The 27,984-nt window shown below is 49.6% G+C and overlaps 1 protein-coding gene across 4 annotated transcripts in view; it reads right to left on the reverse strand.

Moving 5' to 3' along the window:
* The window catches only part of NRBP2 (nuclear receptor binding protein 2), a 226,668-nt gene that overhangs the window by 76,758 nt on the left and 121,926 nt on the right, over positions 1–27,984 (reverse strand). For all 4 annotated transcript variants that reach the window (XR_011314155.1, XM_069732161.1, XM_069732164.1 and 1 more), the window contains exons 4-8: positions 16,734–16,835; positions 15,851–15,940; positions 15,744–15,784; positions 12,171–12,265; positions 9,282–9,305 (exon numbers count right to left, since the gene is read on the reverse strand). Coding sequence is in view for 3 of the 4 variants with exons in the window: in XM_069732161.1 (XP_069588262.1) it covers positions 9,282–9,305; positions 12,171–12,265; positions 15,744–15,784; positions 15,851–15,940; positions 16,734–16,835 (352 nt within the window). In the remaining variant the exon portion in view is untranslated. The remainder of the gene's footprint in view (positions 1–9,281; positions 9,306–12,170; positions 12,266–15,743; positions 15,785–15,850; positions 15,941–16,733; positions 16,836–27,984) is intronic.

Genomic DNA, 27,984 nt, shown 5'->3' on the forward strand with positions numbered 1-27,984 from the left:
CGCCCTGGTGGTTCTCGTGAGGGTTCGGTGACCCCTCCTCAAGGGGGGGGTACTGTTGTGAGTTCTGTTTTTGGGCTCCCTCTGGTGGTTACTGATGGTACTGGGTGACTTGTGTTCTCTGCGGTCTCTGGTGTCCACCTGTTTCATCAGGTTATGGGAGTTTCCTATTTAACCTGGCTTTGTTGTCATTTCCTCGCCGGCTATCAATGTATTCAGCGTGTCTTTTTACCTCTGGTCCCTGCGTCTGTTATCTTCAGGACAAGCTAAGTTTTGATTTTCCTGTTCCACGTTTTGCTTAATTTTTGTCTTAGTCCAGCTTGCAGATATGTGATTCCTTGCTGCTGGTTGCTCTAGTGGGCTGAAATTACTCCTCATGTTCCATGAGTTGGCACATGAGTTCAAGTAATTTCAGGATGGTTTTTTGAAGGGTTTTTCGCTGACCGCGCAGTTCACTTTTGTATCCTCTGCTATCTAGCTTTAGCGGGCCTCATTTTTGCTGATTCTATTTTCATAACTACGTATGTGCTTTCCTCTCATTTCACCGTTATTACATGTGGGGGGCTGCTATTTCTGTGGGGTGTTTCTCTGGAGGCAAGTGAGGTCTGTGTTTCTTCTTATAGGGGAAGTTAATCCTTCAGCTGGCGCGAGACGTCTAGGAATCATCGTAGGCACGTTCCCCGGCTACTGCTAGTTGTGTGTTTAGGTTCAGGATCGCGGTCAGCTCAGGTTCCATCACCCTAGAGCTTGTTTTGTTTTTGTGCTTGTCCTTTTGTGATCCCCTGCCATTGGGATCATGACAGTACACACATTACATTACGGATCCTGAGTTACCTCCTGTATTATACTCCAGAGCTGCACTCGCTATTCTGCTGGTGCAGTCACTGTGTACATACTGTACATTACAATACTGATCCTGAGTTACATCCTGTATTATACTCCAGAGCTGCACTCACTATTCTGCTGGTGCAGTCACTGTGTACATACATTACATTACTGATCCTGACTTACATCCTGTATGATACCCCAGAGCTGCACTCACTATTCTGCTGGAGCAGTCACTGTGTACATACATTACATTACTGATCCTGAGTTACATCCTGTATTATACCCCAGAGCTGCACTCACTATTCTGCTGGTGCAGTCACTGTGTACATACATTATATCGAGCTGTTATTCTCCCTGAATGAAGACTAGAGGGGTCCTGCTTCCATACATAACGTGCCCCTCACCCCACAGTCTTGTAGGACCTGTGTGAAGTCACCTCGTGAAGCCTCTTCATGGCTTGGTACATGTGGTCTTCAGACTGATCTGCGGCTCTTATTACATCCTATGTAAAAGCAGAAGTCGTCACTCCAACCTCCACAACTGAGGTCAGTGGACACCTGTATCTGGACGTCTGACTCGTAACCCAGTGCGGTGCAGATGCCCCCACTGCTGGAGGAGCAGTGAGATGACCGCACAACAATGGAGGAGCAGAGAGATGACAGCACAACAATGGAGGAGCAGAGAGATGACAACACAACAATGGAGGAGCAGAGAGATGACCGCACAACAATGGAGGAGCAGAGAGATGACAGCACAACAATGGAGGAGCAGAGAGATGACCGCACAACAATGGAGGAGCAGAGAGATGACAGCACAACAATGGAGGAGCAGAGAGATGACCGCACAACAATGGAGGAGCAGAGAGATGACAGCACAACAATGGAGGAGCAGAGAGATGACCGCACAACAATGGAGGAGCAGAGAGATGACAACACAACAATGGAGGAGCAGAGAGATGACCGCACAACAATGGAGGAGCAGAGAGATGACCTCACAACAATGGAGGAGCAGAGAGATGACCGCACAACAATGGAGGAGCAGAGAGATGACCGCACAACAATGGAGGAGCAGAGAGATGACAGCACAACAATGGAGGAGCAGAGAGATGACCGCACAACAATGGAGGAGCAGAGAGATGACAGCACAACAATGGAGGAGCAGAGAGATGACCGCACAACAATGGAGGAGCAGAGAGATGACAACACAACAATGGAGGAGCAGAGAGATGACCGCTCAACAATGGAGGAGCAGAGAGATGACCGCACAACAATGGAGGAGCAGAGAGATGACAACACAATAATGGAGGAGCAGAGAGATGACCGCACAACAATGGAGGAGCAGAGAGATGACAGCACAACAATGGAGGAGCAGAGAGATGACCGCACAACAATGGAGGAGCAGATAGATGACCGCACAACAATGGAGGAGCAGAGAGATGACCGCACAACAATGGAGGAGCAGAGAGATGACCGCTCAACAATGGAGGAGCAGAGAGATGACCGCACAACAATGGAGGAGCAGAGAGATGACAACACAATAATGGAGGAGCAGAGAGATGACCGCACAACAATGGAGGAGCAGAGAGATGACCGCACAACAATGGAGGAGCAGAGAGATGACCGCACAACAATGGAGGAGCAGAGAGATGACAACACAACAATGGAGGAGCAGAGAGATGACAACACAACAATGGAGGAGCAGAGAGATGATCGCACAACAATGGAGGAGCAGAGAGATGACCGCACAACAATGGAGGAGCAGAGAGATGACCGCACAACAATGGAGGAGCAGAGAGATGACCGCACAGCAATGGAGTAGCAGAGAGATGACAACACAACAATGGAGGAGCAGAGAGATGACCGCACAACAGAGGAGCAGAGAGATGACAACACAACAATGGAGGAGCAGAGCGATGACAACACAACAATGGAGGAGCAGAGAGATGACCGCACAACAATGGAGGAGCAGGGGGCGTGGCCTAGCAGGAGATGTGAGAGGACGCTTGCCGGACCTCTCCCGCTGCCCGAACGGAGATTTAAGTGATTCTGAAGGCGCCGCCGAACGCCAAACACCGGAGGAGCAGCTCCTGAGTGGCCGGGGAGCAGGGAGAGTGAAAAGCGCGCTGCAGGAGCCGGGGGAAAATGACGCGCAAAAGGCAGAAAGAAGCCGGGGTGGCCGGCTGCACGCGCTCCCAAGATGGTGCCGACAGCGCAGCGGAGGAGGCGGCAAAGGCAGGCGCTGCTTACCAGAAGCGGCTAGAAATACTAGCAAAGCTGGAGCAGTTTGCCAGAACAGAGGAGGCAGGACGGATGATGCAAGGAGCTGAAGGAGAGGTGACAGGAGGAGCAGTGGACTCAGTGGAGCAGACGGGTGAGCAGGCTGGGGCACAGAGGGAGGTGGTGGAGAGCGAATCCTGCTTAGCACCCACCATAACACCAGCCATAAGCAATGCCCCACTAGATAAGGGGGCTGGGCTGGCCCTGGATTGTGCAGCACAGCTGGGAACTGTATGTATTGATGAGGCTGCGGAGCCGACCCTGAGGGACATTTTCTCTGCTATATTGTCTTGCAAGACTGCTTTAACAACCCTAACTGCTCAGGTGGATGGCCTGAAGGGGGAGGTCTCCTCGTTTCGCTCAGCCATGCACAAAATGGAGGGGAGAGTTGAACTGTTAGAGGAACGTGTAGGGGGAGCGGAGGACCAAATTGCCGAAATGACTAAAAGGGAGAAAAAATACATCCAGCGCATTTCAGAGTTGGAGCTTAAAACTGACGATCTGGAGAACCGCTCACGTAGGAATAACTTGAGAATTGTTGGTGTGCCTGAAAAGGCAGAAGGAAACAACCCCACGGAATTTATTGAAACATGGTTGAAAACTAAGGTGGGAGGAGATAGTCTCACTAAGTTATTCGCGGTTGAAAGAGCGCACAGGGTGCCGTCCAGACCTTTGCCCCCTGGATCCCCTCCAAGGACTTTTCTGGCTAAAATCCTGAATTATAGAGACCGAGATATTCTGATGAGGAAGGCCAGGAATATGGAGGAATTAACCATCGATGGAAATCGAGTATCCATCTATCCTGACTATTCCACAATTGTGCAGAGGCTTAGGATGAAGTTTGGAGAGACTAAAAGACGTCTGCGTGAACTGGGCCTGGCTTATTCTATGATGTATCCGGCAAAACTACGCGTGGTGGCTATGGATAAGGTCCACTTTTTCCAGAGCCCTGAGGAAGTGTCACACTGGTTGGATCTGAACGCGAAGCGTATTGAAGCGAAAGGGAACCGCTGAGGAGGATCAGGAGTGATTTTCTGTCTAAAGTGTTCATCTGACAGAATTAACTGAGCTACGGGTTCACTGTGACAGAATACTGGAGTAACTTGTTTTGAAGGACTAGTGCGCTTTGGTTGTGTTCGGCGGCGCAACTGTTTTTACATTATGTTTCAGATGGGCGGGGGGAGGGGAACGACTGTTGGATAGTGGGAAATTTATTGTGGGTGAGTGTCGGCTTCTAAGTCACTGGTAGGAGTGTTAGTACGTTCCCCTTTTTCTCATATAGAGAGGGAGTAGGAGTTTTGTGAGGGAGGAGGTTATTGAGGGAGGGAGAGCTAAGGTTTAGGTTAATTTGTAATAATGAGGGATGGGGGGGAGGTTTGGGGGGGGAGGGGTCAGTTTAGGGGAGGGGGGAAGAAGATCAAAGGATGGGAGAAGAATATTTTCATTGTTTGGCAATATGATGGGAGATAAAGTTAAAATTTTGAGCTGGAACATTAGAGGTCTATCAAACAATACAAAGCGTACGGCGATTTTGCAATATATCTTGAAACAGAGGCCCTCGCTGATATGCCTTCAGGAAACCCATTTAGTAAAAGAAAAAGTGGATATACTGCATAAGAGATGGGTGAGGAAGGCGTACCATGCGACGTTCTCGAACTATGCTAGAGGGGTGTCGATTCTGGTGCACACGAACGTACCGTTTGAGGAGGTGGAGGTGACGATAGACAGTGATGGACAATATGTATTCCTAGTGTGTAAAGTATTCGCTAAACTGATATGTGTAGTGTCGGTATATATTCCTCCACCGTACTCGGGGAAAAAACTGCAGGAAATTCTTAATATAGCCGGTAGATGGGGAGGAGCTCCTTTGCTTATATTGGGAGATGTCAATAACATTATTAACGATCACTGGGATAAGGGTCAACACGCACAGCTGAGGGCGGAAGGGAATGAGACAGCGTTTGGTAGTTATTTGAAAGAAGTAGCATGGAGGGATCTGTGGAGAGTCCGTAACACTGACACGTACTGCTTTTCCTGCTATTCGGCGACACATGGCTCGTTGTCTCTCATCGATTTGGCCCTGGGCAATGAAGGAATGGACGGGCTAGTGGAGGAGGTGGCGTATATGGCTAGGGTAGTCTCGGACCATAGTCCGCTTGTGGTAACACTGAAAATTGAAAGCCTGGGGGAGATAGCTAAGCGGGGGTGGAAAATTAACCCTTTCTGGTTGCAAATTCTGGATATGGGAAAGATAGGGGAGGAGCTGGAGGAGTTCTTTCTAATTAATAAAGGTAGTGCAGCGAAATATGTGGTGTGGGATACCATGAAGGCATTCTTGAGGGGGATATTATTTAGAGAGATATCTAGGCACAAAACACGAACAAGGGAATCTGATAAAGCGATAATGGAAGAATTGAAGGTAGCGGAGGCTGCATTGAATGATCTGCGCTCACAGGACACCATAAAACGTATGAAGAAGGCTCAGGAGGAGGTGAATAAGTTACACTTACGTAGAGCAGAAAGGACAAGGAATTTCCAAAGAGAGGCATTTTATGCGGAGGGAGAGAAAGTGGGGCATCTGCTGTCGGTGGTGGCATCGGCGCAAAGGGAATCGGCACATGTACATGCCCTAGAATTGGAAAATGGCAGTATTGTTACACAGGGGGCCCAAATTATGGAAGGATTTAAGGGTTTTTACAGCAAACTATATACATCACGATTGGAACAGGGAGAAGAAGAAATTGACAGGTTCTTAGAGGTGGCAGACTTGCCTAGAATAGAGACAGAGGATAGAGACTGGTTGGATAGGCCGTTTACGGTGGAGGAATTGGAGGGGGCCTTGAGGTCCATGGCGGGAGGGAAGGCGCCGGGGGCGGACGGCATTCCTGTCGAAATATACGGCAACTTTGCTGAGGAGCTGATGGCTCAGTTGTTGGAGGTCTTTGAGGAGTCACTGGAGAGGGGTGTATTGCCTGATTCCATGAGGGAGGCCATTATTGTGGTCATCCCCAAACCAGACAAGAACCCAAGATTGCCGGAGTCATATAGGCCGATATCACTCCTAACGACAGATGTCAAGATTCTGGCTAAGGCCCTGGCGAACAGGCTGACCCGGGTGATAGAAAAAGTGGTTCATTCGGACCAATCAGGCTTTATGCCTAATAAATCAACTGCCATTAACTTGAGAAGGCTATTTCTTAATATGCAAATACCGGCTGATAATGCTGGCAAGAGAGTGGTGGTTTCCCTCGATGCACACAAGGCCTTTGATAGTATAGAATGGCAATACCTGTGGTCGGTGCTGAGTCGTTGTGGGTTTGGGCCAGTCTTTGTGTCATGGGTGAGACTCCTATACTCCTCTCCGGTGGCCAAAATCAGGGTGAACAATATGATGTCAGACAGCTTTCAGCTTTTTAGAGGTACAAGGCAGGGGTGCCCGTTGTCCCCGCTGCTGTTTGCTTTGGCGGTGGAACCGCTGGCAGCGACTATCAGACGGTCTCAAATGGTGAAAGGGTTTTTATATGGGAAGATGGAGGAAAAAATCGCCTTATATGCAGATGACATACTGCTTTTCCTTGAGAACTCTGGGGAACCACTAAGAAATGTAATAGCATTAATCGAGAGATTTGGGCAAATTTCAGGGCTAGTTATTAATTGGGACAAATCGAGCGTTATGCAGATAGATAGAGAAGTGGATTGTACAAGGGAGGTGGAAGAAGATACAAAATTAAGGGTGGTCACTCAGTTTAAATATTTGGGGATTCAGGTAGCTCTTCCCTTAACTAGATTTGAGGAACTTAATCTCGAGCCTTTAGTAACTAAGATACGCACTAAGATCTCAGCTTGGAGTAAGCTAAATTTGTCAGTGGTAGGAAGAGTAAATCTCCTTAAGATGGTGGTGATGCCTCAGATCCTGTATGTCCTACATAATTCTCCGGTATGGATCCCGATGAGAACATTCTGTAAGCTGAAATCGATATTTGGAGAGTTGGTGTGGGGAAAGAAGAGCCCGAGGATTAGGCAGGAGACTTTGCAGAGACCCAAAGATGAGGGGGGGCTTGCGTTACCCAACCCATGGTTATACTTTCTGGCTGCACAGAGCCAACATCTTAGGGGATGGGGGAAAGGGTTAGTGGAAGAAATGGGTCACAGTAGTCTGGTGCATATTAGCGGGGTATGGCCCTTGAGTTTGGGTCTGGAATCAGGACTATTTAGGAAATTGGGGAATGGCTTTCCCACCATGAATTTAATTCATAGAGTATGGCAGATGCTGAAGCGTATTAGGGGAATTGGGGGCTTCACGGAATTTTCACCTATCTGGGATAACTCATCTCTTCAAGAATTTAACCATATGGAAGGAATGGGAGAATGGAGAGAAAAGGGTATTAGGCTATTAGGACAATTGATTCACAGTGGGAGTCTTAGGTCTTATGATGCGCTTCGGCAGGAATTTCAGTTTCCGGGATTAAAATGGTATCAATATAGGAGAGTTCAGCACGCTTTTCAGGCACAGAGGAAGAGGGGGCCCATAGTGGTTCAGAAAGATCTCATGTTAGACTGTATTCTAAATAACAATGGAACAAAGGGGGCTATATCGGAAGTATATGGGGATTTACTACACACATTCTTGGAGGATTACCCGATTAAAGCTAGAGGAAAATGGGAGGCCGAACTGGGGGAAATAGACGATGACAAATGGGGGTCTATTCTGGAATACATACCTAAATTGTCAATGAGTGAGCCTGGGAGGCTCTCGCAATTGTATGTGGTTAATAGGGTCTATAGGACACCTGACTTGTTGTTCAAAGCCGGAGTGAGATTGGATTCTGAGTGCCCTAGGTGCACTCAGACTGAGGCGGGTATGCTCCACATGTTGTGGGTGTGCCCCAGGCTCTTTTCATATTGGGTAGCAGTGATGAACCAAATTGGGGTGCTTTATGGATGTGCGGTTCCCAGGGATCCAGTGGTTTGTATACTTGGGTATGTGGAGGAGTTGTCGGCCGATGAAACTGCCAAAATGGCAATAGCTAGATTGCTCTTCGTTGCAAGGAAAGTGATTGCGAGATACTGGATTAGGGAGGAACCTCCAACCAGACGAGAATTTACCGCACAGGTGAATCATATTGTCCAGCTCGAAAAAAGCATTTATACCAAGAGGAATAGGATGGGGTTTTTTCAAAAGCTATGGCAGCCATGGCTAAATGGGAATGATTAAGAGGTTGTGGTAAATAATGTTAATAATACAATTTGTCTGTAATAAAAATGATCTTCTTGGGGAGGAGGGGGGAAAGTTGGGGTTGGTTATCTGAAGGAGGGAGGGGGGAGAAGGGGTATATTTTCTTGTTAAAATGAAAAACACAAATGCACTTTGTTGTATGAATAGATAACATTTATTATGTTCAATAAAAATTTATCTGATAAAAAAAACAATGGAGGAGCAGAGAGATGACCGCACAGCAATGGAGGAGCAGAGAGATGACCGCACAGCAATGGAGTAGCAGAGAGATAACCGCACAACAATGGAGGAGCAGAGAGATGACAACACAACAATGGAGGAGCAGAGAGATGACCGCACAACAATGGAGGAGCAGAGAGATGACCGCACAACAATGGAGGAGCAGAGAGATGACAACACAACAATGGAGGAGCAGAGAGATGACCGCACAACAATGGAGGAGCAGAGAGATGACCGCACAACAATGGAGGAGCAGAGAGATTATCGCACAACAATGGAGGAGCAGAGAGATGACCGCACAATGGAGGAGCAGAGAGATGACCGCACAACAATGGAGGAGCAGAGAGATTATCGCACAACAATGGAGGAGCAGAGAGATGACCGCACAATGGAGGAGCAGAGAGATGACCGCACAACAATGGAGGAGCAGAGAGATGACCGCACAATGGAGGAGCAGAGAGATGACCGCACAACAATGGAGGAGCAGAGAGATTATCGCACAACAATGGAGGAGCAGAGAGATGACCGCACAACAATGGAGGAGCAGAGAGATGACCGCACAACAATGGAGGAGCAGAGAGATGACCGCACAACAATGGAGGAGCAGAGAGATGACCGCACAACAATGGAGGAGCAGAGAGATGACCGCACAACAATGGAGGAGCAGAGAGATGACAACACAACAATGGAGGAGCAGAGAGATGACTGCACAACAATTAACTCACCATTGACAAATACCCGATGCCAAACTAAGGAAGGCAGACGTCATCATCCATGGGGAAGACATGGAAGAGAAAGAAGAATCTATCAATATCTAAACAACTTACATATATAAATCTTGGTTGTGCACACTATGGATTCTCTACTGTAAGAGTGGTTACACAGTGAATTCTACAATAAGAGGGGTCACATTGTGAATTATCTACTGTAAGAGCGGTCACACTATGGATTCTCTACTGTAAGAGCGGTCAAACAGTGGATTCTCTACTGTAAGAGGGATCACATAGTGGATTCTCCACTGTAAGAGGGGTCACACAGTGGATTCTCTATTGTAAAAGCGGTCACACAGTGGATTCTCTACTGTAAGACGGATCACACAGTGGATTCTCTACTGTAAGAGGGGTCACACAGTGGATTCTCTATTGTAAGAGGGGTCACACAGTGGATTCTCTACTGTAAGAGGTATCACACAGTGGATTCTCTACTGTAAGAGGTGTCACACAGTGGATTCTCTAATGTAAGAGGGGTAAACAGTAGATTCTCTACTGTAAGAGGGGTCACACAGTGGATTCTCTACTGTAAGAGGGGTCAACAGTGGATTCTCTACTGTAAGAAGGGTCACACAGTGGATTATCTACTGTTAGTGCTGTAACACAGTGGATTCTCTGCTGAAAGAGGGGTCACACAGTGGATTCTGTACGGTAAGAGCGGTCACACTATGGATTTTCTAGAGTAAGAGTGCTCATGTTGTTCATATAACAGAACCATATAAAGTATAACATTAAAGGTTGTCCATGTTGTAATACAATGAGAACTTATAGTCACTGTGGCCATGTAACCGCTGCTTTCTGTCAGTGCATAGCACAATACATCAGTCCTGATCTGGGGGGATTATACATCCGGGGGTTTATTAGAAGTGCATGCAGTTTAGACTCTGGGGTAAGGAGACGCTCCGGTGACTTTTTTCTTTTCCATCTATTTGCAGATAGTAATGTTTGCAAACAGTATACTGGAAATCCTTTTTCCCTCACCGCTCAACACAAGTCTATGAGGCTGAGAATAACCTCTCTATTCTGCATGCCGGCTCGCTCTCTAGCCCGCACACTCCTCGGCTTGCCCCAAAGTCTGCACGCCGGATCGCCCTTTAGCCCGCACAGTCCCCGGCTTGCCCTCTAGCCCACACACTCCCCGGCTCGCTCTCTATCCTGCACACTCCCCGGCTCGCCCCCGAGCCTGCACACTCCCCGGCTTACCTTCTAGCCACACACCCCGGCTTGCCCTCTAGCCTGCACAATCCCCGGCTCGCCCTCTAGCCTGTACACTCCCCGACTCTCCCTCTAGCCTGCACAATCCCCGGCTCGTTCTAGCCTGCACAATCCCCGGCTCGTTCTAGCCTGCACACTCCCTGGATTGCTCATTAGCCTGCACACTCCCCTGCTCGCCCTCTAGCCTGCACACTCCGCGGCTCCCTCTTTAGACTGCACACTCCGCGGCTCCCTCTTTAGCCTGCACACTCCACGGCTTGCCCTCTAGCCTGCACAATCCACAACTCGCCCTCTAGCCGGCACACTCCCCGGCTCGCTCTTTAGCGTGCACACTCCCCGGCTCGCTCTTTAGCGTGCACACTCCCTGCCTCACTCCCTTGCCTACACACACCCTGACTCACTCTCTAACGCGCACACTCTCCGGCTTGCTCTCTATCCTGTACACACCCCAGCTCACTCTCTAGCCTGCACATTCCCCGGCTCGCCCTCTAGCCTGCACACTCCCCAGCTCCCTCTCTAGCCTGCACACTCCCCGGCTTCCTCTCAAGCCTGTAGCCTCCTGGGCTCGCTCTCTAGCCTGCACCTGACCTGGCTCACTCTCTAGCCTGCACATTCCCCAGCTCCCTCTCTAGCCTGCACACTCCCCAGCTCCCTCTCTAGCCTGCACACTCCCCGGCTTCCTCTCTAGCCTGCACCCTCCTAGGCTCGCTCTCTAGCCTGCACCTGACCTGGCTCACTCTCTAGCCTGCACCTGACCTGGCTCACTCTCTAGCCTGCACATTCCCCAGCTCCCTCTCTAGCCTGCACACTCCCCGGCTTCCTCTCTAGCCTGCACCCTCCTAGGCTCGCTCTCTAGCCTGCACCCTCCTAGGCTCGCTCTCTAGCCTGCACCTGACCTGGCTCACTCTCTAGCCTGCACCTGACCTGGCTCACTCTCTAGCCTGCACATTCCCCAGCTCCCTCTCTAGCCTGCACACTCCCCGGCTTCCTCTCTAGCCTGCACCCTCCTAGGCTCGCTCTCTAGCCTGCACCTGACCTGGCTCACTCTCTAGCCTGCACCTGACCTGGCTCACTCTCTAGCCTGCACCTGACCTGGCTCACTCTCTAGCCTGCACATTCCCCAGCTCCCTCTCTAGCCTGCACACTCCCCGGCTTCCTCTCTAGCCTGCACCCTCCTAGGCTCGCTCTCTAGCCTGCACCTCACCTGGCTCACTCTCTAGCCTGCACATTCCGCAGCTCGCTCTATATCCAGCGCACTCGACGGATTGCTAATGGCATGCACGTTCTCTAGCCCGCATGCCGGCTCGCTCTATAGCCCGCACGCCGGTTCGCTCTCTAGCCCGCAAGCCAGCTAGCTCTCTAGCCCACAATTCGGCTCGCTCTTGGCGGGCTCGCTCTCTAGCCTGCACACCAGCTCTCAGCCTCCTTCTTGTTTCACTGCTCCATACAGAAAACACTGTGTGGTCAGGCGGCAAGCCACAAATGTGGAACTGGAAATGACAAGGGATGGCGACCGATGCGTACGGCCATACACAGTCGGCATACACATGATACACGAATACTTATTATGTGAACATGAAAGAAAAATACAACTGGTGAGCGGCTGACACATTGTAACAGAGGATTCACCGGATCCAATCTTGATGAGGCCATTGTGCTGGATGAAGATCGTGTCGTTAGTCAGGTTCCCATGTATAATGACCGGATCACAGGAGTGGAGGTAACTGAGGAAAGATGTAGGAAGTCAGTGGAGGACGGCCTCATCCATACATATCGCAGAGTCCCAGGCCTCCTCCAAACATACTGCACATTCCCAGGCCTCCTCCATATATACCACAATCCCCGGCCTCTTCCATACATACTGCACTGTCCCCGGCCTCCTCCATACATACTGTGCCGTCCCCAGCCTCCTCCTTACATACTACACCCTTCCCAGCCTCCTCCTTACATACCGCACCGTCCCCGGCCTCCTCCATACATACCTCACTGTCCCCGGCCTCCTCCATACATACTGCGCTGTCCCCGGCCTCCTCCATACATACCGGGCTGTACCCAGCCTCCTCCATACATACCGCACTGTCCCCGGCCTCCTCCATACATACCGCACCGTCCCCGGCCTCCTCCATACATACCGCACCTTTCCCAGCATCCACCATACATACCACGCTGTCCCCAGCCTCCTCCATACATACCGCACCGTCCCCGGCCTCCTCCATACATACCGCACCGTCCCCGGCCTCCTCCATACATACCGCACCGTCCCCGGCCTCCTCCATACATATCACACCGTCCCCGGCCTCCTCCATACATACCGCACCGTCCCTGGCCGCCTCCATACATACCTCACTGTCCCCGGCCTCCTCCATACATACTGCGCTGTCCCCGGCCTCCTCCATACATACCGGGCTGTACCCAGCCTCCTCCATACATACCGCACTGTCCCCGGCCTCCTCCATACATACCACACCTTTCCCAGCATCCACCGTACATACCACGCTGTCCCCAGCCTCCTCCATACATACCGCACCGTCCCCGGCCTCCTCCATACATACCGCACCGTCCCTGGCCGCCTCCATACATACCTCACTGTCCCCGGCCTGCTCCATACATACTGCGCTGTCCCCGGCCTCCTCCATACATACCGCGCTGTACCCAGCCTCCTCCATACATACCGCACCGTCCCCGGCCTCCTCCATACATACCACACCTTTCCCAGCATCCACCATACATACCGCGCTGTCCCCAGCCTCCTCCATACATACCGCACCGTCCCCGGCCTCCTCCATACATACCGCACCGTCCCCGGCCTCCTCCATACATACCGCACCGTCCCCGGCCTCCTCCATACATACTGCGCCGTCCCCGTCCTCCTCCATACATACCGCGCTGTACCCAGCCTCCTCCATACATACCACACCTTTCCCAGCATCCACCATACATACCGCGCTGTCCCCAGCCTCCTCCATACATACCGCACCGTCCCCGGCCTCCTCCATACATACCACACCGTCCCCGGCCTCCTCCATACATACCGCACCATCCCCGGCCTCCTCCATACATACCACGCCGTCCCCAGCCTCCTCCATACATACCACACTGTCCCCAGCCTCCTCCATACATACCACACCGTCCCCGGCCTCCTCCATACATACCGCACCGTCCCCGGCCTCCTCCATACATACCACACCCTTCCCAGCCTCCTCCACACATACCGCACCGTCCCCAGCCTCCTCCATACATACTGCACTGTCCCTGGCCTCCTCCACACATACCGCACCGTCCCCAGCCTCCTCCATACATACCACACCCTTCCCAGCCTCCTCCATACATACCACACTGTCCCCAGCCTCCTCCATACATACCGCACCGTCCCCAGCCTCCTCCATACATACCGCACCGTCCCCGGCCTCCTCCATACATACCACACCGTCCCCGGCCTCCTCCATACATACCACACCGTCCCCGGCCTCCTCCATACATACCACACTGTCCCCAGCCTCCTCCATACATACCACACCCTTCCCAGCCTCCTCCATACATACCACACTGTCCCCAGCCTCCTCCATACATACCGCACCGTCCCCAGCCTCCTCCATACATACCACACCCTTCCCAGCCTCCTCCATACATACCACACTGTCCCCAGCCTCCTCCATACATACCGCACCGTCCCCAGCCTCCTCCATACATACCACCCTTCCCAGCCTCCTCCATACATACCACACTGTCCCCAGCCTCCTCCATACATACCACACCCTTCCCAGCCTCCTCCATACATACCACACTGTCCCCAGCCTCCTCCATACATACCGCACCGTCCCCAGCCTCCTCCATATATACCACACCCTTCCCAGCCTCCTCCATACATACCACACTGTCCCCAGCCTCCTCCATACATACCGCACCGTCCCCAGCCTCCTCCATACATACCACACCCTTCCCAGCCTCCTCCATACATACCACACTGTCCCCAGCCTCCTCCATACATACCGCACCGTCCCCAGCCTCCTCCATACATACCACACCCTTCCCAGCCTCCTCCATACATACCACACTGTCCCCAGCCTCCTCCATACATACCACACCGTCCCCGGCCTCCTCCATACATACCGCACCGTCCCCAGCCTCCTCCATACATACCGCACCGTCCCCAGCCTCCTCCATACATACCGCACCGTCCCCGGCCTCCTCCATACATACCACACCGTCCCCGGCCTCCTCCATACATACCGCACCGTCCCCGGCCTCCTCCATACATACCACACCCTTCCCAGCCTCCTCCATACATACCACACTGTCCCCAGCCTCCTCCATACATACCACACCGTCCCCAGCCTCCTCCATACATACCACACCCTTCCCAGCCTCCTCCATACATACCACACTGTCCCCAGCCTCCTCCATACATACCACACCGTCCCCAGCCTCCTCCATACATACCGCACCGTCCCCAGCCTCCTCCATACATACCACACTGTCCCCAGCCTCCTCCATACATACCGCACCGTCCCCAGCCTCCTCCATACATACCACACTGTCCCCAGCCTCCTCCATACATACCACACTGTCCCCAGCCTCCTCCATACATACCACACTGTCCCCAGCCTCCTCCATACATACCGCACCGTCCCCAGCCTCCTCCATACATACCACACTGTCCCCAACCTCCTCCATACATACCACACCCTTCCCAGCCTCCTCCATACATACCGCCCTGCCCTCGGCCTCCTCCATACATACCGCCCTGCCCTCGGCCTCCTCCATACATACCACACTGTCCCCAGCCTCCTCCATACATACCGCACCGTCCCCAGCCTCCTCCATACATACCGCACCGTCCCCAGCCTCCTCCATACATACCACACCGTCCCCGGCCTCCTCCATACATACCACACTGTCCCCAGCCTCCTCCATACATACCGCACCGTCCCCAGCCTCCTCCATACATACCACACCGTCCCCGGCCTCCTCCATACATACCACACTGTCCCCAGCCTCCTCCATACATACCACACTGTCCCCAGCCTCCTCCATACATACCACACCCTTCCCAGCCTCCTCCATACATACCACACTGTCCCCAGCCTCCTCCATACATACCACACCCTTCCCAGCCTCCTCCATACATACCGCCCTGCCCTCGGCCTCCACTATACTCTGCGCTATACCTTCCTATATGTACATACATCCTGTGGGTCTCACCTCAGCGCTGACAGGATCTGTGTGCTCCACCTCTTCCAGGCCTGTGACACAATGCAGAGTTAGGAGGGTGTAGAGGACACAACATGACGGAGCGCGGGGATTCTTACCCTGGCATTCATCGTCTTACGATTTTTCTTTGTCTTCTTCAGGAACTGTCTGAGGCTTCCCGAGGAGACGTATTCTGTAATGAAGACCACCTGCCCAGCAACAACAACAAGGGGTCATTGGAGCAAAGAGAAGCTGGAGAAGACCCTAAGCCGACACACGGGACACCTGCACCAGTTCCAAAATGACATGGGACCCCCGCGCCAGTTCTCAGATGAAACGGACCACCCGCACCCATCCCCAGATGACACAGGACCACCCGCACCCGTCCCCAGATGACACAGGACCACCCGCACCCGTCCCCAGATGACACAGGACCCCAGACCAGTTCTCGACCCGACACACAGGCCCCCGTTCCAGTCCTAACACACAGGACCCCGCACCAGTCCCCGCCACGACACACAGGACCCCGCGCCAGTCCACGGTCCAACATGCAGGACCCTGCCCCATCACACAAGACCCTGCATCAGCCCCTGGAAAATTCATAGGTAACCTTACACCAGTCCCCAGACTATACCATGGGATCCTGGCACCACTCCCAGGTCCAATCCCAGGCAAACCCACACAAATTCATCAGATGGGCCCTCACAACAGTCCCCAGACAAACACAAGGGACCCCGCACCAGTCCTATCACAAAAGGTCCCATACCAGTCCCAGAGCCATCACATACTGAACCCCGCACCAGTCCCATCACATGCAGCCCCATACCAATCCCCAGACCGATCACACAGGGTCGTCAGCAGTCCACTGGCCGCCATACAGGACCCTGCGTCAGGCCCAGACCAGTGCTCGAGGTAATCCACACTTTATATATAAATCAGTCGCTCCTCTATTATCAGTAACCCCACACATGTAGGACGCCCCCCACAGTCAGTGCCCCTCACCCGTGCGGATGTCTCCTTCACATCCAACCAGTATTTGTGGAACTTCACCACGTTGGGATGATCGACGACCATCAGATTCTGGAAGGTGGTGCGGATTTTGTCCTGAAAGACAACGGTCAGTGGAGAGAAATGAGGAGCAGCCGAGCCCAACATTAGCCCACACATATACCATGCTATAGATGTAACTGGAAAATCTAAAAAGCCATCTCATAGCTCTCAGTGAACATGGAAGGAAGGCTAGTAATCTAGGACAATCCACGTGACCCCCAACTCCACATGTTCTCAATGCAGCTGGGACCACAACTCCACATGACCACAGTGCAGCTGGGACCCCCAACTCAACTAAGGGGACAAAAACTGAACTCGGGTACTGTGGGTAAAATCCTGGAGGGCATTCTAAGGGACGCTATACTGGAGTATCTGAAGAGGAATAATGTTGTGAGTTCTGTTGACTCATGACCCAGTATCAGCACGGGTTTACTAGGGACCGTTCATGTCAGACTAATCTGATCAGCTTCTATGAAGAGGTAAGTTCCGGATTGGACCAAGGGAACCCAGTGGATGTAGTGTATATGGACTTTTCAAAAGCTTTTGATACGGTGCCACACAAAAGGTTGATACATAAAATGAGAATAATGGGGATAGGGGAAAATATGTGCAAGTGGGTTGAGAGCTGGCTCAGGGATAGGAAACAAAGGGTGGTTATTAATGGAGCACACTCGGACTGGGTAGCGGTTAGCAGTGGGGTACCACAGGGGTCAGTATTGGGCCCTCTTCTTTTTATTATTATTATTATTTATTTATATAGCACCATTGATTCCATGGTGCTGTACATGAGAAGGGGTTACATACAAGTTACAAATATCACATACAGTAAACAAACTAACAATGACGGACTGATACAGAGGGGCGAGGACCCTGCCCTTGCGGGATTACATTCTACAGGATTATGGGTAGGTTGAGGGTTGCAGGAGCTCCGGTGTTGGTGAGGCGGTAGCTCCGATGTTGGTGAGGCGGTAGCTCCGGTGTTGGTGAGGCGGTAGCTCCGCTGTTGGTGAGGCGGTAGCTCCGGTGTTGGTCAGGCGGTAGCTCCGGTGTTGGTGAGGCGGTAGCTCCGGTGTTGGTGAGGCGGTAGCTCCGGTGTTGGTGAGGCGGTAGTTTCGATAGTGATGAGGCAGCAGCGGGGTCAGTGCAGGCTGTAGGCTTTCCTGAAGAGATGAGTTTTCAGGTTCCGTCTGAAGGATCCGACTGTGGTTGATAGTCGGACGTGTTGGGGCAGAGAGTTCCAGAGGATGGGGGATATTCGGGCGAAGTCTTGGAGGCGGTTGGATGAGGAGCGGATAAGTGTGGAGGAGAGAAGGAGGTCTTGGGAGGACCGGAGATCACGTGAGGGAAGATATCGAGAGATTAGTTCAGAGATATATGGAGGAGACAGGTTGTGGATGGCTTTGTAGGTCAGTATTAGCAATTTGAACTGGATACGCTGAGGGAATGGGAGCCAGTGAAGGGATTTGCAGAGGGGGGAACCGGAGGAGTAGCGAGGAGAGAGATGGATTAGTCGGGCAGCAGAGTTAAGGATGGACTGGAGAGGTGCAAGGGTGTTAGCAGGGAGGCCACAGAAAAGGATGTTGCAGTAGTCAAGGCGGGAAATGATGAGGGCGTGCACAAGCATTTTAGTAGATTGGGGGTTGAGGAAAGGACGGATCCTGGAGATATTTTTGAGCTGGAGGCGACAGGAGGTGGAAAGAGCTTGGATGTGTGGTTTGAAGGACAGGGCAGAGTCGAAGGTTACTCCGAGGCAGCGGACTTCGGGTACAGGGGAAAGCATGATGTCATTGACTGCGATAGATAGGTCAAGTAAGGAAGATTTATGGGATGGAGGAAAGATGATGAGTTTTTCACATATTTATTAATGACCTTGTAGGGGGCATTCAGAGCAGAATTTCAATATTTGCAGATGACACTAAACTCTGCAGGGTAATTAATACAGAGGAGGACAAGTTTATATTACAGGATGATTTATGTTAACTAGAAGCTTGGGCGGATAAATGGCAAATGAGCTTTAATGGGGATAAATGTAAGGTCATGCACTTGGGGAGAAGTAATAAGATGTATAATTATGTGCTTAATTCTAAAACTCTGGGCAAAACCGTCAATGAAAAAGACCTGGGTGTATGGGTGGATGACAAACTCATGTTCAGGGGCCAGTGTCAGGCAGCTGCTACAAAGGCAAATAAAATAATGGGATGCATTAAAAGAGGCATAGATGCTCATGAGGAGAATATAATTTTACCTCTATACAAGTCACTAGTTCGACCACACTTAGAATACTGTGCACAGTTCTGGTCTCCGGTGTATAAGAAAGACATAGCTGAACTAGAGCGGGTGCAGAGAAGAGCGACCAAGGTTATTAGAGGACTGGGGGGTCTGCAATACCAAGATAGGTTATTACACTGGGGGCTATTTAGTTTGGAAAAACGAAGACTAAGGGGTGATCTTATGTTAATGTATAAATATATGAGGGGACAGTACAAAGACCTTTCTGATGATCTTTTTAATCATAGACCTGAGACAGGGACAAGGGGGCATCCTCTGAGTTTGGAGGAAAGAAGGTTTAGGCATAATAACAGACGCGGATTCTTTACTGTAAGAGCAGTAAGACTATGGAACTCTCTGCCGTATGATGTTGTAATGAGTGATTCATTACTAAAATTTAAGAGGGGACTGGATGCCTTTCTTGAAAAGTATAATGTTACAGGTTATATATACTAGATTCCCTGATAGGGCGTTGATCCAGGGAACTAGTCTGATTACCGTATGCGGAGTCGGGAGGGAATTTTTTTCCCCAATGTGGAGCTTACTCTTTGCCACATGGTTTTTTTTGCCTTCCTCTGGATCAACATGTTAGGGCATGTTAGGTTAGGCTATGGGGTGAACTAGATGGACTTATAGTCTTCCTTCAACCTTAATAACTATGTAGCTCCACATGACCACAATGCAGCTGAGACCCCCAATTCCACGTGACCCCAATGCAGCTGGGACCCCAACTCCACGTGACCCCAATGCAGCTGGGACCCCAACTCCACGTGACCCCAGTGCATCTGGGACCTTCCTACTGCAAACAGACAATTAAAGTGGGTTATCTGATGGATCGCAGACACAAATTTCAGGCACAGCTTCCGGAAGAATGTGGGAGGCGACAGATTTTTTTAGCCCTTTCCTCCACATGTCACAATACTACAAACAGATCCCTGTGAGCTCCTGTGTCCCTTTCCCAATAATGAATATTGGAGATTTTATGACCAGCAAGGCTCCTACAGTTACGGCAGACATAGTTCCGGCGTCGTGATGAGGTGGTGAACGTAACGCATTGCCTTACATCACTGGGTGGTCGCCGCATCAGTCCCAAATTAAGACCTGACAGATGGATGACAACATATATGCCATGCTTCTATCATAATAGGAAATATGGCATTAATAATCTCTCCCCGGGATCTCCAGTGGCAAAAGATATCATCAAAGTTGGAGACTTCTTAAGTTTTCCGACCCAAGACATCATATGACCAGCCCCCTTGTGGGCATGGTTTTTATAACAAAAAAGTTGCTGGATGACACAGTTCGCTGAGGCTCTGTACCGTTTCCCTACAGAAAAAGTCTTGCTTCCCTCCACAATGATCTGCACCAGTTCCAAGACACAGGATTAGTTCATTCCTTCTGTTATCCTTAATATTTTATGTAACTGTTGTGATGGGGTCACTGGCACAGCGTATGAAGGGAGATACGTGTCACTGCGTATACGACAGTCAGTGATGTAGAACCAGATTATTTTTGCCTCCGGCACACTAAGTGCTGAGAGGGTTAATCTTAAAGCTGGTTTTATGTGAGCACCCATAGAGTGGGTGGGAGGGTGCTCACCGTATCCCCTTTGCAGAGCCAACACCAGCAGGTATACTAGCAGGACCTGCGGTGATGTCACGATCATGTGATCATCACAAGGTCCTGGTTAAATACCTGGATATGAGAGACAGTCTGTGTGTGTGTTGGGAGAGGGAACACTCCCACGAGGCTCCAGGAGGAGTAGAGGACATTGCTAGGTGTCTGCAGGTGGAGCCTGCAGAGCAAGGACTCTGTTGCACTTTGTTGTGTTTTTCCTCTGCTTTTGTTTTTCTGGACCCTACCTTGGTCTATGCTGACTTAATAATAATAAACCAGCAGGTATTTCACTATCCAAGTGTTTCTGTGTCTACCTGGAAGAGCCGCTAAGGCCGGGTTCACATTGCGTTACTGGCGTCCGTTAGACGGACTACATTACACAGCGGCATAATGCGGTGTAACGCAGTCCTTTAACGCCGCCATTTAGTCCAGTGTCGGACGCATCGCTAGCGCACGCCCACAATGGGTGTGTGCTAGTGATGTGCCGTCATTGAGTGACGGACCCTGGGACGCGGGCTGCAGCGTTTCCGGGTCAGTCACTGCTAGCGCAGATAGAGCATCTGCTACCTCTACCTGCGCTACCACGATGACACATCGGCACTTACGCTAACAGCAGCCCGTTAACACATGTGAACCTGGCCTAAGCGTGTCAACCCCGCACACTGTATAGTTCTGACAACTTTTCAGATTAAATATATAAAATTTAATAGCTCTGTTCCTCTTGCCTTGTAAACCGCACCCTGAAGCCATACACTACCTGTAACGGGGTCCAATCTTCCTGTATAAACGATTGGTGGTGGCAGCGAGTTCCTTTCATTATTGTGAATGCTTGGGGACAGGGGGTGGTCACATAGATCCCACCGCTGTGACGCGAGGGTCAGGGAGACAACTCCACCGCCTCCAACGTCAGGACAATTACACAGCTGGCTGAGCAGCGATGGACGAGGCCGCGGCGGCTCCCACTGCTAGGACGGATATTGGGGGCTCACAGGGAGCGTATGGTGTAAACACCTCCGATTTCAACACACTGTATACAGTGGAAAAAATAAGTATTTGATCCGCTGCCGATTTTGCAGTTTTTCTACCTACAAAGAATGGAGAAGGCTGTAATTTATCGGAGGTGCACTTCACCTGTGTGAGACACAATCTAAACATGAAAATCACATTGTAGGACTGTTACATCATTAATAACACCGGTCAACGCAATTTTTCTGGCAAAAGGTTTTAAAACATATTTTCAGTCAATTTTGGCTGCCGATTACAAATATGATCTCCGTTTTTGGCTATCACATCAGGATTTCGAGATATTTTCAATTTTTCATGAAAAGTACTCCTAATGTTTCATGATAAAAACACATGATTTTCGGTACTACATTTTGTATATTTTTAATCAAGGAATAACAAAGATTACAAAGTCTGTGTGCAGCAAATCACATATACTTACAGAATTAAACTACAGAATATAAACACATATATATGGCACACAGATGAATGACAAATGGCCGTTATGTGAGCTTTCTTTTCTCGGCTGATCTGTGATGTTCGGCTTCTGGGTTGTCTCTCATCAAGCTCCAGCAATAGTCGCCATCATATGTGAGTCCCATCGGCCTTGATACCGTTCCTCCATTGTTTTAATGTCCTGATGAAAACGCTCCCCTTGTTCCTCGCTCACATCCCCAATGTTCTCTGTAAATAGTGAATCTTGATCCTCATTCTCCATCCCAGATTCCGCAGACTCGTTAGTAGATCTTCTCTTCCACAATCTCTTCATAGTTGTCGGCTTTCTTATTCCCTAGAACATTCTGCTCCACATTACACAATGCCTCCAAGCTCTTTCTCCTGCCTCATTCATTGATGTGATAACATTTGGGTCTCTCATAAGTGTTCTTATTTGAGGTCCATCCAATATTCCAGCCTTTTTCTTCTCTTCACTAAGACCAGGAAAAGTTGAACATGTATACGGTAGTTAAAGCATTCTCCACTGTGATTGAGAGCTCTGACGAACTGCTTCATCAATCCAGGATTTATGTGTACGGGAGGAAAGACAATGTCCTTCCTATCCACTAGAGGATCATGGATGACATTCTCTGTCGCTGAGGACATTCAGTTGTCACCCAATGCTCTGCTGTAGCTCTACTGTCCCAGTAGCACAGAAAACAAGGGCGTTATCATAACAAATGGGAATTATGCATGTTCAAAGAAAACAAAGATATTCTCACATTTATTGGGAAACTCAATGAAAACTAAATTTACCTTAGTGAACCGTATAAACCGGCACTTTTCATACACTACTTATATTTATCATGGAATTCTTGAAAACGGGCTACATACCTATAGCGCAAAAACGTGATGTGATAGAGAAATTATAAGATCAGATTTGAATTCAGCGCCCTCAAATTAGTCTAAAACTGTTCTTAAAGTCCATGCCAGAATTTTTTTTCTTTTGTAGACCAGTGTTATCATTTGATTGCATGAAGTATTTGATACAATAGAAAAACAGAACTTAATATTTAGTCCAGAAACCTTTGTTTCCAGTTACAGAGGTCAGACGTTTCCTGTGGTTCTTCATCAGTTCGCACACACTGCAGCAGGGATTTTGGCCTACTACTCCATTCAGATCTTCTCCAGATCTTTCACGTTTCCGCGCTGTCTCTGGGCAACACTGAATTTCAACTTCCTCCAAAGATTTCCCATTGGGTTCAGGTCTAGAGATTGGCTAGGCCACTCCAGAATCTTGAAATGCTTCTTACAGAGACACTCCTTAGATGCCCTGGCTGTGCGTTTCGGATCATTGTCATTCTGGAAGACTCAGCCACGACCCATCTTCAATGCCCTTACTGAGGGAAGGAGGTTGTTGTCTGAAATCTTGTGATATATGACCTCATCCATCCTCCCTTCAATACAATGTAGTCCTTTTTTCCCTTTTGTAGAAAAGCACCCCAGAGTGTGAGGTTTCCCCCACCATGCTTCACGGTTGGGATGGCGTTCTTGGGGGTCGTACTCATCCTTCTTCCTCCCAACATGGCGAGTGGAGTTGATACCAAAAGCTCTATTTTGGTCTCATCGGACCCCATGATCTTCTCCCATGCCTCCTCTGGTTCATCCAGATGTGAATGGTGAACTTCAGATGGGCCTGGACATGTGCTGGTGTCAGCAGGGGGACCTTGTGTGCCCTGCAGGATATTAATCCATGACGTTGTAGGGTGTTACTAACAGTAATGGTTCAGACTGTGGTCCCAGCTCTCTTCAGGACATTGACCAGGACCTACCATGTAGCTCTGGGCTGATTCCTGACCTTTCTCAGAATCATCTTTATCCCACGAGGCGAGATCTTGCATGGAGCCCCAGACCGAGGAAGATTGACAGTCAGCTTGTGTTTCTTCCATTTCCTAATAACTGAGCCAACAGTTTTTGCCTGCTCACCAAGCTGCTTGCCTATTGTCCTGTAGCCCATCCCAGCCTTGTGCAGGTCTACAATTCTGTCCCTGGTGTCCATAGACAACTCTTTGGTCTTGGCCATGGTAGAGAGGTTGGAGTGTGATTGCGTGTGTGGACAGGTTTCTTTTATACAGGTTACGAGGTCAAACAGGTGCAATTAATACACTTAATGAATGCAGAGTAGGAGGCTTCTTAACCCCTTTCTGACATTGGGAGTAATAGTACGCCGATGTCGGACTCCTTCCCTTTGATGTGGGCTCCAGCGGTGAACCCACATCTTTCCCAGTACATGGCAGCTGTTTTGAGTAGCTGACGTGTGCCCGGAGTAGCCGCGGGTGGAATTGCAGTATTTTTAGATTCTGTTTCTCACAGTTGAAGTGCACTGTCAAAGATCGCAGCCTGGGAGGTCACGCAGCTTTGTAGTGCACATCTCTCTGCTGCCCCCTATCGCCTGGACAAGTGACCGACAATTAAAGGGAACCTGTCACCCCGAAAATTGAAGATGAGCTAAGCCCACCGGCATCAGGGGCTTATCTACAGCATTCTGGATGTATCCTGAAAGATGAGAAATAAAGGTTAGATTATATTCACCCAGGGGCGGTCCCGCTGTGCGTCGGTCCGATGGGCGTTGCGGTCCGGCACCTCCTATCTTCTGACGATAACGTCCTCTTCTTGTCTTCACGCCGCGGCTCCGGCGCAGGCGTACTTTATCTGTCCTGTTGAGGGCAGAGCAAAGTACTGCAGTGCGCAGGTGCTGGGCCTCTCTGACCTTTCCCGGCGCCTGCGCACTGCAGTACTTTTCTCTGCCCTCAACAGGACAGATCAGTACGCCTGTGCCGGAGCCGCAGCGTGAAGACAAGAAGACGACGACATCGTATGAAGATGAGAGGTCCCAGACCGGACCGCGACGCCCATCGGACCGCCCCTGGGGGAGTATAATCTAACCTCTTTTTCTCCTCTTTCAGGATACATCGGGGGCTTATCTACAGCGTTACAGAATGCATTACAGAATGCTGGAGATAAGCCCCTGATGACGGTGGGCTTAGCTCATCTTCCATTTTGGGGGTGACAGGTTCCCTTTAACGGAGGAGGCCGAAGGCTGTCACCACTAATGAGCGTATGGTACATATACCTCCGATTCCCACAGTATGGTCACGTCTAGCTCCACGATAATCCCTGACTACTCTCTGCCACCACGTCGTGTTTCATACATGCTGACTAGAGGCCTGGTTCTAGTTACATATGGTTTCAAGGTGCAGGTTACAAAACAAAAAGGAATTAAACTATTAAATTTTATATTTAATCCAAAATGACAGGCAATGTTTATAAGCAATATGCAAAAGGTTTTACAAAGGGGACAAAACAATACAGAATATACAGTAGATAAAATATGACAGGATTAATAAAAGAACTTACAATGCAGATCAGTTTAGTGAAGGAAAGCGTTTCGATTGGGACGTTCAGTGAATCTTCATTCCAGAAGTTCGAAATTGTCTCCGTATTTTTTTATTAGGATTTTACCATTACACAGAGATCAAACATTACACGGCTGTTGTCAGCAATCTGACCACTATTGATTTGTGGCTTATAGGCAGGGGTTACAGTTCTGAAAAAAACATGCATCTTCTTCCTCGATTTGTCCTGAAGCTGAAAATGTATGTCCCATCACTATTGGATCTATACAAGCCCCAATATTCATAATTCTCTTTCGGAGGCCCCAGGTGGGGGGGATATCTTAGTCCACTTCTCTATCTATGTGAAAACACATGTACTTTTGCTATCCATGCCTCTGAAAAGACATTGCTTATATTTTATATTTAATCAAGAATGTAGGCAGTGTTTATGTGAAGAAACCAGATTGTATCTTAATTTCCCAGACGACTATGTTTTTACAAATCAAGAAGAATTGACTTGTTATGTGTATATTGGCTTGTGGATTTAAGTGTTTATTTCTGGTGGGTCAAGAAGACAGACTTGCAAACTGATATACCATTTAACATACTGTGTACGTCTGTAATAGTGACTTGTACATAGTGTGTGCTTATCTTTGATTGTTGATGTGTGCTGTTACAGTATGCTAATTGTGCAGAGATGCTCCGTTGGGTTTAGGTCAGGGCTCTGGCTGGGCCGGTCAGGAATGGTCACAGAGTTGTTCTCAAGCCGCTCCTTTGTTATTTTAGCTGTGTCCTTAGGGTACCGTCTCACAGTGGCACTTTGGTCACTACGACGGCACGATCCGTGACGCTTCAGCATCGCTCCATTATCGCTCCAGCGTCGTAGACTGCGGTCACACTTCGCAATGTACGACGCTGGAGCGATAATTTCATGATGTGTTTGCGATGTAGAAGCTGTTGGTTACTATGCGCACATCGTATACAATATCGTGCACACCTTTGTTACACCATGCGATCATGCCGCCACAGCGGGACACTAGACGATGAAAGAAAGTTTCAAACGATCTACTACGATGTACGATTCTCAGCGGCGTCCCTGATCGGAGTAGCGTGTCAGACACTGCGAGATCGTAACTATATCGCTGGAACGTCATGGATCGTGCCGTCGTAGTGACCAAAGTGCCACTGTGAGACGGTACCCTTAGGGTCACTGTCTTGTTGGAAAGTGAACCTTCGGCCAAGTCTGAGGTCCAGAGCACTCTGGAAGAGGTTTTCCTCCAGGATATCTCCGCACTTGGCCGCATTCATGTTTCCTTCAACGGCAACCAGTCGTCCTGTCCCTGCAGCTGAAAAACTCCCCCATAGCATGATGCTGCCACCACCATGTTTCACTGTTGGGATTGTATTGGGCAGGTGATGAGCAGTGTCTGGTTTTCTCCACAGATACCGCTTAGAATTATCACCAAAAAGGCTCATCAGACCAGAGAATCTTCTTATTTCTCATAGTCTGGGAGTCCTTCATGTGTTTTTTAGCAAACTCTATGCAGACATTCATATGTCTTGCACTGAGGAGAGGCTTCCGTCGGGCCACTCTGCCATAAAGGCCTGACTGGTGGAGGCTGCAGTGATAGTTGTGGAACTTTCTCCCATCTCCCTACTGCATCTCTGGAGCTCAGCCACAGTGATCTTGGGGTTCTTCTTTACCTCTTTCACCGAGGTTCTTCTCCCACGATTGCTCAGTTTGGCTGGACGGCCGGGACTAGGAAGACTTCTGGTGGTCCCAAACTTCTTCCATTTAAGGATTATGGAGGCCACTGTGCTCTTGGGAACCTTGAGTACTACAGAAATTCTGTTGGAACCTTGACCAGATCTGTGCCACAATTCTGTCTCTGAGCTCTTTGGTCAGTTCCTTTGACCTCATGATTCTCCTTTGGTCTGACATGCACTGTGAGCGGTGAGGTCTTATATAGACAGGTGTGCGCCGCTCCAAATCAAGTCCTATCAGCTTAATTACACACAGCTGGACTCCAATGAAGGAGAAGAACCATCTCAAGGAGGATCACAAGAAAATGGACAACATGTGACTTAAATACGAGTGTCTGAGCAAAGGGTCTGAAGACTTATGGCCATGTGATAGTTCAGCTTTTCTTTTTTATTACATTTGCAAAAATGTCAATATTTCTGTTTATTTCAGTCAAGATGAGGTGCAGAGTAAATATTAAAGAGAAAAAAATGAACTTTATAGAATTTACCAAATGGCTGCAATAAAACAAAGAGTGAAAAATGTAAAGAGGCGTGAATACTTTCCGTATCCACGGTGTATACCCCTGATATAGTCAGTACAAACCCCATGATAACTTTTCCTCTCGCTTCATACAGTATTGGACATTCAAGTATAGTGTGGACAATATATATTCATCTATGATCCTTTACCTCAGTGAATTTTGTAACAAGATCCGTGTACTTGCTGTTTAACAACATAATTT

This window comes from Ranitomeya imitator, chromosome 6 (genome assembly GCF_032444005.1).
Source record: "Ranitomeya imitator isolate aRanImi1 chromosome 6, aRanImi1.pri, whole genome shotgun sequence".
NCBI lineage: Eukaryota > Metazoa > Chordata > Amphibia > Anura > Dendrobatidae > Ranitomeya > Ranitomeya imitator.